Source organism: Chiloscyllium plagiosum, unplaced genomic scaffold, assembly GCF_037043375.1.
Source record: "Chiloscyllium plagiosum isolate Xiang-an unplaced genomic scaffold, Cpla_swu_hap1 HiC_scaffold_3, whole genome shotgun sequence".
NCBI lineage: Eukaryota > Metazoa > Chordata > Chondrichthyes > Orectolobiformes > Hemiscylliidae > Chiloscyllium > Chiloscyllium plagiosum.
The window spans coordinates 87,077,495-87,091,658 of NW_028270141.1; the positions used below are offsets into that span (position 1 = coordinate 87,077,495).

Here is a 14,164-nt window from a genome sequence, read left to right on the forward strand (position 1 = left end):
CCACATTGGGAAGCTTTGGTGGGACCAAACAGAATAAGGATTTTAAAAGAGAGATAAAAGAATTAAAATATTAAATTTGTGTAAAAGTTTGGAGGAATCCTCAAGTGGTACTTTTCTGACAGTGAGTTGGTTTTTTCATCATTACAATTTTAATGAAGTTAACACCATATTAATTTTAGGGCATAGTTTTTTTTGAGAAAACTCCTTTAATGTGAATAATTTTGCATATTTTAAAAAATCACTTGCGAGGCCCTAGAAGCAGTGGATGCATTGGTGGTCATCGTCCAATTTTCTTTCGACAATGGAACAGACCTTACAGATTGGAGGGTAGCAAATCCCACTTTTTAAGAAGGGAGGCAGAGAGAAATTGGGAATTTCAGACCAGACAGGTGGCATGAGCAGTGGGGAAAGTGCTACAGTCCATTATAAAAGTCTTAATAGCTGAGCACTGAGAAAATAGTGGCAGGATCAGCCAAAGTCAGCATTGATTTACAAAAGGGAAATAATGCTTGTCAAATCTATTGGAATTCAACGAGGATGAAAATATAGAGGGCCTCGGTGTGACTACACCTCGAATACTGTGTGCAGTTTTGGTGTCCTTATCTAAGGAAAGATGTTCTTGCCGTAGAGGGAGTGCAGTGAATGTTTACAAGGCTAATTCCTGGGATGGCAGGATTGCTGTATGAGGAAAGGTTGAATCAATCAGGGTTATTTCGCTGGAGTTCATAAGAATTAGGGAGCACCGCATAGAAATCCACAAAATTCTAACTGGAAGGACTATTTCCACACAGTAGGGATTCTATGACGAGACAAGGTCAATGCAGGATAGGCGTTCCCCTTGGCATGGTGTCTAGAACCAGAGGTCACAGTCTAGCCACTGAGGAGAAATTTCTTCATCCAGGGAATGGTGAGCATGCGGAATTCACTCGCACAAGAAGCATTCAAGGCCAAAGAACTAAGATTTCAAGAAGGAGTTGGATATAGCACTTGGTGGTTAAGGAATCAAAGAATATGGGGAAGTGGGGGGGAGATTAGGAACAAGCTATTGAATCGGATGATCAGCCATGCTCATAATGAATAGTGGAGCAGGCTCAAAATGGCCAAATGGCCTACTCTTGCTCCTGTTTTCTACATATCTATTGGATGTGGGCATCGCTGGCTGAGCCAGGACTTTTTGGCTATCCCTAGTTGCCCTTGAGAAGCTGGCAGTGAGCTGCTTTCTTGCTATAAAGTAAGGTCATGATTTATTATTACTTCCCATAAGAGAAAACTCGTCACCTTAGTTATCTTCTCATTTGATGCTGTACAATAATAGTTATGCACTGCATTTATTAAGCCAGGACTTCAGCTAACTGGCTATAATTAGAAGTTACAATGTTTACATAGGTTGGATGACAACTACAATAGCATGCAAACCAGCTGCAGTTTTAACACGTTACAAAATTCAGGAAACCAGTTCATTTTTTCCAATTATAATAAAACAATACTCTATTTTCTTGAAAGTATTTCAGATTGTTATACACAATTAAAATATTTTAAACCTTAATGTTTTTACTGTGTCATAGATTTTACTGAAAAGAGTAAAAAAAACTGAGCACATGGCCTGCATAAAATCCTTAATTGTGAGTGTTTTTGGTAGCATTCATTTGAATATGCTGTAAAGGGTATTTTAAAGCAAACAAGTAATTAACAAGTTAAACTGACACACTAGCAAACAATAATACATTTAACATAAAATGTAAACATGGCCATTTCCCAGGTTTATAACTTTGCACGTATCTTATAGTTACAGTGCAAATCTTAAGAGTATGCAATACTTGCAAAACATCATGGTCATAGCAATTGTCTTTGTATTTTTCAAAAGAAAAATGACAAATTAATGAATGCATGCAAAATGAATAATGTATCATTTATTCTTTAGTCTTTCCTAATCCTGAAATATATCAATTATAACTATTGAAATGTGAAAGTGAACATAAACCTTACACCTTCTTAGGTGTAATTTTCTTGTGTTTCTGAATGTCTGAAAATTTCAGCAAATTCTATCCTGGATACATCACATCTTTTGAAATATAAACTGTAATACAAAACCTCTTTTTTCCCTATGGATTCATTTAATAAACAAATGTTAATTTAAAAAAGAGTCTTTATGGTTGCAAGGATTTCATTATATTTTGTCTCATTTGTTTTCATGACGGGTAAAGGGGTTGCAATGTTGGAAGGTGTTGAACTTTGGTACTCCAAGGTAAATCTCATTTTCTAAAAAACAAAATCCTGAGAAACGTTGACCTGCTTTTGCTCCTATATTTAGTCACACAAATTGCATCAGTGTTAACACACAACGTGTTACAGGTGCAGAAAAGATTACTATTCTCAATAGATGTGTATTCAATTTATCTAAATATCATTTGCCATCACACAGTAAACGGTTTTATTTCTCACAGCATCTAGGGCAACATATCTAAGGTTTTATGCATGGGAATGTTAGACCCCAATTGTTTCTGTTTTGCCTATGTCTGCATGTGGGAAAGTGAGGACTGCAGATGCAGGAGATCAGAGTCGAGAGCGTGGTGCTGCTGTGCTTTTCCAGCACCACACTGTTGACTGTGTTGTATGTGTTTCACTGACTTGGGCTTGGGCAAAATACGACAGCAGAAAAAGCCTGAGGACAGCCTCAGGTAGCTGCAAGCTGTTTGTTCCAGGCATGCTGTCTGGGTTTCCAGCACTGTGATCATGGCGCCATGAGAGATGATCAAATGTCTTCTGCAGATTCAAAAAATGAGGTATACTGGCCCTTTTAAATTCCAATAAGCTTATTCAGTTTGCATAAAAATAAGTGTACGCCCATAGAGAGACTTTACGTATCTAGTGAGTTCTGCTCCACCCAGAGGTGTTTTAGGATAGACAACCACTCGGCAGCATTGGCATCGAAGTGTGAAGACCAACGTGTTGTGCAGACGCTGACTACTGTGTACTCACAACACTTCCTATAATCCGTGTAATTACCGGCTGGATTCATTTTCAGCAGAAATTTCAGAACAAACCACTTGTCCAGGAAATGTGGAAAAGTTAACTTTAAGGAATTTGCAAGCACTTATTGATGAGAACATTTATAAAGAGTCAAAATCAGCTGAAAATTAATCAGAAAATATTTCAAAATTGCTGTAGGCCCTACGTTTAAAAGGTGAATTATTTCTGGCTTAACTTAAATTGCAAAATCTCGCATAACAGTCATTTAAAGTTAAGTAAATAGCAGTCTTTAAATGGTATGATCCTGACCATATGGTCATATTATCAAGAATAACAGTTCAATGGTAATAAATTCTAGCATGGTGGCAGCAATGAACCTACAACATGTCCCTGAAGGATGCCCAGGTCTGAGCCAAAATTGGAACTCAAGCCACATTAATTTGTGTGAGAGGCTGGCACCTTTTAAAGCTCCACATGGAGCATATTCATTTAAAACAATGGATACTAGACCTCTCGCCGATAGTTAGGTTTGTGGGGCATGGTTAATCAGAATGAAGTGAAATTGGGGACAGTTTCTGCTACTCCTGAACCACCAAATGAATTTATTTGTTTTTGCTAAAATCTTGCCTTTTAGAATCAGTCAACAAGTGACCACTTCATAATCTTGAGCGGACTAGGCCCAGCTATTTGACTGCCAAACACTGATTTGAGCAGAAGGGCCCGAGCTTCAAGTCCTTCATTTCTACAAAACACGTTCTAGGTTGCCTCTGGATGCCTGTAAGTTCAAAACTGAATATCAAGATAATGTCCTGCAATCGTGCTATGTAGGTGGGATGTTGAACAATTATTTTTGTTGCAACTACCTTACGTCTTTCTCTCCTAAAGACAGTGATTCACAGTGAACTGGATCTTTATGGATTTCCCAGCCTTCAGGTACCTCATTAAGTAATGTTCCGTCATGTTACATCTTATATCTGAACAATTCAAATAAGGCAGTTAAAACTGAGCACTGGGATGATTATGACTCTGATCTAGACATTTGATTGTGAGTCTGATCTAGGTCAAAATGAGAAGAAGATTAGCCTCATCCTAGTAGGTACTTTATATGCCATCTTTAACAAATTATTATATAAACTTGGTGGTAACCTATCACGTGTGACCAGGGAGTCATGTGACAATGGTGTGTACCATATCTGTTTCAATTAATTAGTTTTAAGATTTCTTGGAAAGTAAGCATAAATCTGGCTGTTTTTCTTTGCGCAATTATGTAACAAACATTCAGGAGGGTGCAACAGATCAAAACAAAACAAAGATGCTTCTGTTCATGGACCTGGTGGTCCTCGAGATCCTGGGGGGCCTGTATTTCCCATTTCTCCCTTTGGTCCCTGTGGGCCTGGAATTCCAGGATCTCCTTTAGCACCTGATTGCCCTTTGGGCCCACGTGGTCCTGGCTTTCCTTCTGGTCCTGGTGGTCCTCTGTCTCCCTTAGGACCAGCATCTCCTCGTGAGCCAGACTTCCCGAAAGAACCTTTACTTCCTTTAAGACCAGGTGCCCCGATTGGACCTTTTGAGCCTTTGTCTCCACGAGCACCCGGAGGTCCATCTAAACCTCGTGCGCCAGACTTTCCTGCGGGTCCCCGTTCACCTGTGTCACCTTTTGGTCCGACAGGGCCAACGTTTCCTTTTATTCCTGCCTCCCCTTTATTTCCTTTTGGTCCTGGCAGACCTGGCAAACCTATGGGGAAAATATAATAAATCTGAATGGATTTTGATAACTTAGATCAGAAAAGTTAATCATTCTGATTAAGATGACTCTATGTATATTTCAATTGCCTCTGTGGTTTTACACAGCCTGATTTAGAAAATTGCTTGGTAGTTCAGAAGCTGAACCTGTTGCTAAAGAGAGACACAAAGTTGATTCTCTTCAGCTTATCTCCTTACGACTGGGATGCAATAAACTAAATATAATAAGGTAACAATTTATACAGCATAAAAGACTGCTGATTGTCAAAGAAATGTTTGCTGTCAATTTTAGCAGATTGATTCATTTCAGACCATACAGGTAAACCCCAACCGCTCTGGGCAATTGCCATGTGGAATGCAGCAGCAGGTGGTAGTCTCTATAATCTTTTCCTGATTGAAAAAGATGTAATGTACAGACAAATTAATTTTGCCTACACAGAACAGGGGCCTCTCTGCAAATATATGTGAATTCAAGTGTGTGCAAATGAATCAAACTGGTCATTTTGAACTGGTTTCTGATGTAACTCTCAGCACAATCTGGATTAGTCAGTAAATGTTGCCCAATAACAGAATCATATTTAATGCTGACCTTGATGTTCTGAGACACACAAACACACTGCCGGCTATGGAACAGTCAGAAAGACATGTTTTATATGTTCCACCAGTCATTAGGATATATGGCCTAAATACATGGTAACACATTGGCAGTGAAACTTATACTACATGTGTTCAGTACCAGGGCTCAGACCAGCCAGCTCAAAGCCAGTCCCTAGACTGAGGAGACATTCTGAATCTCCTGGTTATATCTATCAGCCAGGGCTCCCTGGTGGCCGAGGTTAACAACCTCAATCAAGGATGTCATAGCCAATAAGATCCACTGGCCCTGCTTCCAATCACTACAAAACCAATTTTTAATCAGTTTGTGAATCAAATTAGAAAGGCAAGGACAGATTAGAGATAGTCAGACTGACTTTGTGCATGGGAAATCATGTCTCACAAACTTGGTTAAATTCTTTGAAGAGGTGACCAAGACAGTAGATGAAGGCAGACTAGTAGATGTCTACATGGACTTTAACAAGACCTTTGGCACAATTCTGCATGGTAGACATTTTCGTAAAATTAGGTCACATGGGATACAAGGAGAGCTAGCCAATTGGATACAAGATTGGCTTGACAGTAAGAGAAAAAGGATGTTGATAAAGGGTTGTTGTTCAGACTAGGGGCCTGTGACCAGCGGTGTGCCACAAAAACTGGTGCTGGGTCCATTGTTGTATGTCATGTGTATAAACAACTTCGATGAGATTATTGGATGCATGGTTACTAAGTTTGCAGATGACACCAAAATTGGTGGTATAATGACAGTGAAGAAGGTTATCTCAGAGTACAATGGGATCTTCATCAACTGGAGCAGTGGGCCAAGGAATGGCAGATGGAGCTTAATGCAGATAAATGCAAGGTGTTTCATTTTGGTAAGACAAACCAGGGCAGGACTTACACAGTTAATGTAAGGGTCCTGGGAATGTTGTTGAACACAGGTTCAGGTACATAGTACCTAGGGGTGCAGGTACATAGTTTCTTGAAAGTGACATCATAGGTAGACAGGGTGGTGAAGAAGGTATTGGTCAGAGCATTGAATACAGGAGTTGGGACAGATGTGTTAAACTGGAAAGGGTGTAAAAATGATTTACAAGGATATCACCTTGACTGGAAGGTTTGAGTTATAAGGAGAGGCTGGATAGTGTGGAATTTATTTCCTTGAAGCGTAGGAGGTTCAAGGGTGGCTATATAGAAATTTATAAAAACCATGAGGGGCAAGAGACAAGGTGAATAGCCAAGATTTTTTCCCGAGTAGGGGATCCAAAACTAGAGGGTATCACTTTGAGGTGAGGGGGTAAGATTTTGAAGGGACTTGAGGGACAACTTTTTCACACAGAGAAAGTGATAGAGACAGGTAGAGTTACAATATTTAAAAGACATTTAAACAGGTACATGGCAAGGTTTAGAGACATAATGGCCAAAATCAGGCAAATTGGACTGGTTCTGGTTAGGAAACCTGGTTGGCATTGACAGGTTGGACCAAAGGATGTGTTTCCATGCTGTATGACTCTAACCCTCTTTTAGAATTACGCACAAACTTAAAAAGGATAAAATTCTGCTTTAGTTCTGGTATCCTTTAGTTACAGTTCAAAAATTATAGAAACTTAAAAATAAGAGGCCTTTTAAAAGCTGATCAGAATGGACCCGAATTGACGTGCAGACACGCTGATATTGTGCCCTTTGATTAAAAAGAACCTCATTTTTAACCAAATGGAGCTAAGGTGTGTGGGCAAGGGGGAACCAAAAATGAAAAATATCTTTTATTGAAAAATCATTTGCTCCCAAGATTTTTGGATAAAAGATTCCTGACCTGCATTTGTCACAGGGATGTCAAAAACAAGGTGATGTGGTGAATTTTCACATTGAACTTTGTTAGAAAATGAACATTGAAGACTATGCAAAAATCAGTAATTTAACAATGACATAATTATCTGTGTGTTTTGATGTCGCTGCAAGTCAGCTTAATTCATCTGACTTCAATTTCCTTCGGGGAACATGTTGTTTGCCCACATCTTCACAATGGCTACAGAAAAGAATTTCTTGCTGGTGTCATGATTGGATTTAGAAAGATAACTTTAATGCATTTCTATAAATGATTGTTTTCAAAACATATTCAAGTGTCCAACAAAAATGGCTGCTAAATCATATGATTGAATTTAGCAGTAAACTTCCAGAATCTTCTCACAGTCAACGTCAGCCAGCCAACCAATGCCTAGTGTTCCTTCTAATGGGAATACTAACTACTGTGTTATAAACTGTTACAGACACAACTGTCTCCAGGAGGTTAAAATATCTACATAATAGAATTGTATGTTACACTTATCCTGTAAGATACTTTAATTTCCACATCACCTCCAGGATGTACCATAGACAGTTATTTATTTGAATGTAAGATTTTGTCTGGATGGGGTCTGTTACTCCCACCTCCCATGGATGCATGGTAACATGACTCCTACAGTACTGAATCCACTGATTTTAAGCCATTCAATTTTGAAAATGCAAGCAGTTAAGGGGTTAACACTGCCCCATAGAACAACTACTGACCATAACATCAGATTCCAAGCTCCAAATAAAAAAACGTTCTGTCTACAAAAATCAGCCAACATCTTGTATTTGTGTTCTTTGCAAAGAATCAACTTTTTTCCACCAAAACAGTGAAACAGAAGTTCTATTTCAGCAATGTCCCTCGCTATATCTTAAAGAAGATTTTTCAAGAGAAGAAATTGTGTTCGACTCCTGGAACTGATATCTGACCAATCAATCACCCACACAAAGGTTTCACACATCCAACTTTGGACCAGTGCATTCCATCTTAAAAGCAAAAACGTAGAGAGAACATAGATATCACTTTCCTAGGTAACATTTCAGAAGGAAATACTTTAATCTCTTACTATTAGAAACTGACTAGCTCCCATATCTCTCAATCTTTTCAGTTCTCTACCTTTTCCCCCTGTTCTTCCTGAGTAAAACTCACCCACAGAGGTGATGTCTTTGTAAAGGTCAAGCGCTATCTTACTATCCAGTCCCTATCTAACATGTGCACTCTCCTGCAGCTCCTTGACTTCTTTTGGGATTTCCTTCACTACCTCATACAAGGCGCTTGGTGAGACCACATCATCAGTACAGTTAGCAGCTTTGGTCACCTTATTTAAGGAAAGATATCACTTCATTGGAGGCAATTCAGAGAAGGTTCATGAGGATGATCCTTGGTATGGAGGGACTATCCTATGGGCAAGGCTAAACAGTTTAGGGCACTACTCTAGAATTGAGATGAATGAGGTGCAATCTCATGGAGACATCGAGGATTCTTAAGGCGTTTGATAGGATAAACGTTGTGAGGCTGCTTCTCCTCATGGAAGAGACTAAGACCAGAGGGAATAGTCTCAGAATAAAGGGCTGAAAATTTAATACTGAGATGAGGAAGAATTTCTTCTCTCAGAAAGTTGAGTGTCTTTGGAACTCCTTGCCACAGAAAGCTATGGGGCAGGCCATTTGTGTATATTTAAGGCTGAGATATATAAATTCTTGATCAGTAAGGGAATCAAGGATTATGGGAAAAGAGCAGGAAAGTGAATGTGAGGAGTGTCAGATCAGCCACAATCCTATTGAATGGCCAAGCAGGTTTGGGAGCCAAATGCATATTTCTGTTCCTATTTCTTATAATCTAATGATATTCCATGACTATTTTGTACTTAAGTCATTGCTAACTGAATAACCTCCTTCTCTTCTCGACTTCTGACTCAATTTTTCTCCTTGCATGTTATATAACCATGGAGTTTTCATAGCACAGAAAGGGGCCATCCAGCCACTTTTATCCATGCCAGTCTTCAAACATCCTTCTTTTCTAATATCATTTCCCAGCACATGACCCATAGTAATGTAGACTATAGCATTTCAAGTGTTAATCTGAATAGTTCTTAAATGTCTCAAGGTTCCTGTCTCTACCAGCCTCTTAGGCATTGAGTTCCAAATGTCAAAATCCTCAGAGTGAAAAACATTTCCTTGTATCACCTCTAAGCTTTCTGCTTGTTCCCTTAAAACTGTGCCCGTTGTTCTAACCCCTGCACTAAGGGGAAATAGTTCTCCCTATCTAATCTACCTATGCCTCTTATAACTTGGTATACCTCAGGAAGATCCCCCTCAACCTTCTTTGCTCTAAGGGAAACAACCTCAGCCTATCTGGTCTCTGTTCTTAGCTAAATTGCTACTGCCAAGGCAACACTTTTTATTGCCTGCAAACCTGTTTTTCAGTCTCCCTATAGCATGGACATCCTTCCTGTAATATGGTGACCAGACCTGCACTCAGAAATCCAGCTTTGGCTTAACTAATGCTATATATAACTCCATGATAACCTCCTTGTTCTTATAATCATGCTTCTGTTGTGAAGTAAGCCTAATGTCTGCATTAACTTTACAACAGCATTCTGGACCTTACAAAGGTTTTGCCTTCTGAAGGTGTGGCCAAGGGTCTGACTGTCTCTCAAATGACTTTACAATAATCTGTTTCAATTTGAACAATAACCTTTTCTCTCTAGACTATCAACAGAGTTATGGCTCCACACAAGCCATTCCTCGTTGAGGTTTCTCTCCAATAGTTTCTTAGGCACGTGACCTTACATTAACAATACATCATGATCTCTTAGACCCGTCTGTCAACCCATTACTCCATAGGTAGACTAAAAGAAATTCTCACTTGACAGCACTGGCTGCAGCCCCCTGCCAATTTCCAATGCTATTATATTTCACCTCAACATCATACTATGGGCACCACAGCAATTCTCATTCCACCATCATCACCAAACTGTGCTGGACCCCAAGATACTCCCATTTCTGATCTGACCTTGATCCATCAACACTTCTGGGTTTCTTCCTCGACAAGTGCAAAAGTGGAGAAAGCACAAGGATTTTTGTTTCCTATGTGGTTATAATAACAGTCCAAGCCATCACAACAATAGTAGATTTAATTAACCACCACAGAGATTAGCAAATGTTTTACCTGATACTTTGTTCCAAATAAACTTGCATATTTGATCTAATGTTTCAATGGTGTGACCTTCACATAGACCATACACTTCCTTTCAGAGGCATCCAGAGTAACCCTATTGGAAAGTTTGGTAGCCTTGTGCTGCAGTCTTGTCTTGGGACTTACTCAGCCGACTTGTTTACACATGCTGTTTGCAACTTCGAAATTTGTGCCAACTGTACTCCTAAATTCCTGCACTTCCTTTGTATGCTTTTTGTGCCTACAAGATGAGTGGAACAATTTTAAATGTACGCTGACAATATTGTGGGAGGTATTTGTCTACATTTATTAAACTTATGGACATTAAGAGGATGGCCATAGGAATGTGTGAGTGGAAACGTCAGTTGGCAGTGAGCTCTCACCTGCCAGCTGGGGATCTGCTTCTGCAGAGGAGCCCTACTAGATCCTCAGCCAGTCGCTCAATTCCAAGAACACTGCAGGGCCTTCTCCTGGAGCTGGGTTCCTGGGGCTACAAGTCGTACCCAACAGGAACTGCTGGCAATCAGAGCTGGCAGCTCCTGCACTTGACACTGCCATGTAGGAGGCTGTCCAGAGACCAATCTCAGAGGGCAAGATCCAAGACAAATTTGAGCAGGTTGGGGCGAGCGTGGTGTCAGGGAGGGGTGGGGGTTCAGGAGTGGAGACTATAAAGGTGAGGAGAGCAGGGCCTTTCAAATGCAAGGGCAATGGTATGGTTCTCAATGGCCAGTCCTCTTCCTTATGTCCACGCCTTTAATCAGGCACTGAGTGTCTTTGATAAAAGGTCCCCTCGACCAGCCTTCATTCATTTCGCCTCTGGGAATAAGTTGTGTGTGGGTCCATTGCAGTAACTTGCTCTTTATTCACTGGTGGGCCTCACCGACTGCCCTTCCCTAGCTGCCCTTAGTCTGAGTGGCTTGTTGGGCCCTTTCAGAAGGCAGTTAAAAGTGAACCACATTGTTGCGTGTCTGGAGTCACATAGAAGTCAAACTGGATAAAGATGGCAGATTTCCTTCACTAAAGAACTTTAGTGAGACAGATAGGTTTTTTCCTGATCAGCAACAGTTTCATGGTCATTAATAGGTCCTTAACTCCAGATTTTTTTCACTAAATTCAAATTCCACCATCTGCAGGATTTGAACCTAGGCCCCCAGAACAGTTGAGTTTCCGGATTAAGATTCTAGTGATAGTATCGCCTGGCCCAGTAGTGGCAGATGTGGTGATTGTAATGAAGTCAGCCAGTTGGGCCTGATCGAGTAAGTGTTCCTTTTTCTTAGTAGGTTTTGCATACTGGAGATGGAAGTCATTTGCAAATGATCAGCATGGAAAAACAATGAAGCCAGAAATGGGAATACATAAAATATCTGTACTTAAAGTAATTGCTTTTGGGCAAAACAGAGAGAAAGGAAAAAATGGAAACAGTAGGACTGGAAGACTCACTCTCCCCTTGTTTTCTCTTAACCACTCAGGGACAATGCGTGATGATGGATGGCATGGTAGCTCAGTGGTTAGCACTGCTGCCTCACAGTGCCAGGGACCCAGGTTCAATTCCATCCTTGGGTGCCTCTCTGTGTGGAGTTTGCTCATTCTCCATGTGTCAGTGTGAATTTCTTCCGGGTTCTCTGGTTTCTTCCCACAGTCCAAAGATGTGTACATTAGGTGGATAAGCCATGGTAAATTGTCCATAGTGTCTGGGTATGTGCAGGCTACATGAGTTAACCATGGGAAATGCAGAGTTATAGGGATTGGGTAAGGGGATAGGTCTGGGTGGGATGCTCTTCAGAGGGTCAGTGTGGACGCCGTGAGCCAAATGGCCTGCTCCACACTGTAGAGGTTCTGTGAATGACCAAGCAAAATGGAGATCCATCTGTTCACTGAGAACTTAAATGGCAAATTTTACTACTGCTGTGAATACAAGATCAACTAACTAGCTCTAGACTCAAGCTAAAACTTACACCTCAAGAACTCTAAGGACATTTAAACTATGTTTTTTTTTAAATCTTCCTTCTTGTGTTAGACACTCTCTCCATTGTATATTTCCATCTGTGTTTGTGTGTGTCTTTGATGTCAGAGTTTATTATTTTCTTGGAATTGGAAACTAATAAAATAAAACCTTGTTATTGGTTCTTGAATTTTGTATTTGTGATCTAAAATATAGCTGTGGCTAAAAAGAAATCAACATCTTTGTTGCGGTCAACTGAGAGGCCTCCTCACCTGGTCGTAATAGCTATATGACTCAAATAGCTGAATATGGACTATCAATCAGCCTTTAGCTTTGCCTAATATTTTTATACTGTTAAATAAAAGTGCATAATTTTTCATAAAGTGTCCCTATGATTTTTTTTCCCTCCTGGGTTATTGTGCAGCAAATTCACCTCTATTTCCTGGAGACTCCAGGGCAATCCTGGAGGTTTGGTAATTGAAGAAGGGCTTATGCCTGAAACGTCGATTCTCCTGCTCCTTGGATGCTGCCTGACCTGCTGCGCTTTTCCAGCAACACATTTTCAGCTCTGATTGTATTCTACACTGGCATCTTCAGCCAAAGTGACTACCAAATGTAACACAGTTATACTACATTATTCTGATGTTACAAAATGATTAAAAGCCACTCACCTCTTAAAATAGTGACATTTTTGATTGCCTCTCCATGTTGTGCATCAACAATTTTCATTTCTTCCATTACAACAGCAAGCTTGCTTATTTCCTCTTCCACTGTTGCTGTTAGGAGATTATACTGCTGTCGTAGCAGATCGGTGGCGCTCTGAATAATGGTCAGGGAATTGTTGAGATGGTAAAGTTCTTCTGAATGTGTTCCAATCCCACTTGAACAAGATGTCCTCACATCACTGATATACTTTATCATGCTGTGTACATGATTATTTGTAGCATTGATGTTGGCCAGTATGGTGTTAATTTCAGTTTCATGGGAAATCATTCGCCCCATAATGGTTTCAAACCTCTCAGCTGTCCTGTTTTCATAATACCTTGCATGATAAACAATGTCCTGAATATTTTCTTCATGGTCATCAAGGAAGGTGGAGATATTTTCAAACTGCTCATGCACCACTAGCAGTTGCAAGCTTAAGTCATGCATGACCTCAGCATTTTGAGAGACTCTCTGCAGTGTAGTGACCAGAGTGCTCTGAATACCTTTCACCACATCATTCATCCTGCTCATTGAAGTCTTCAAACTTCCAAAAGCTTTTGAGGAGTTCTGCCAGTCTGCCACTATCTTCCGTAATATTAACGTTTCCTCATCAGCTTTCCTTTGAATTTCTTCACGCCATAATGTATTCTGGTTGGTGGTGAAGTTAATGTGTTGCACACTAATCCTTATTTTGTACTGGTCCTGGGTCAGTTTCCTCATAAACTCATCAAGTTCCTTTATAAGGCTTTGCAATCCATTTACTTGCACTGAAACACTTTCCACCGTTTGGTTGATCTGTTCAATAGATGTTGAATAATGCATAACCTCCTTATTGATTCGTCTGTTGTCAGTCAAAAGGGTCAAGTGGTTTTGGACAGTCTTATCCAGAGCAGGCTCTTGAGTCAACAGTAACTGCTGGATCTCCTCAAACTCTTTCTGCAAGCCAATGATTTCTTGTGCAAACTGGGAAACGTCATGGCAAGAAGAACAATTTTTGCTTGTGGATTTTTTATCTGGGGTAACCGGGGAGGGGAAGAGAATAAAAAATATTATATTGCTTTATTCTTTCCCCTGTTGTTTCCCTTATTGGATTTGTCCCTCTGCTAGCTTACTTCCCATAATGCTTGAAATTCAAATGATTATATATGTCCTCACGAAGAAGTTAAGATGAAACGGAGATCTTACAAATAAGTAATTGAGTCTTA

At 40.1% G+C, this 14,164-nt stretch overlaps 1 protein-coding gene across 3 annotated transcripts in view; it reads right to left on the reverse strand.

Annotated features, from left to right (window-relative positions):
* Positions 1-1,314: 1,314 nt before the first annotated feature.
* Positions 1,315-14,164, reverse strand: part of scara3 (scavenger receptor class A, member 3) — a 59,765-nt gene continuing 46,915 nt past the window's right edge. For all 3 annotated transcript variants that reach the window (XM_087981422.1, XM_043685113.2, XM_043685119.2), the window contains exons 6-7: positions 12,926-13,972; positions 1,315-4,705 (exon numbers count right to left, since the gene is read on the reverse strand). In XM_087981422.1, the coding sequence (XP_087837548.1) occupies positions 4,293-4,705; positions 12,926-13,972 (1,460 nt within the window). In that variant the 3' untranslated portion in view covers positions 1,315-4,292. The remainder of the gene's footprint in view (positions 4,706-12,925; positions 13,973-14,164) is intronic.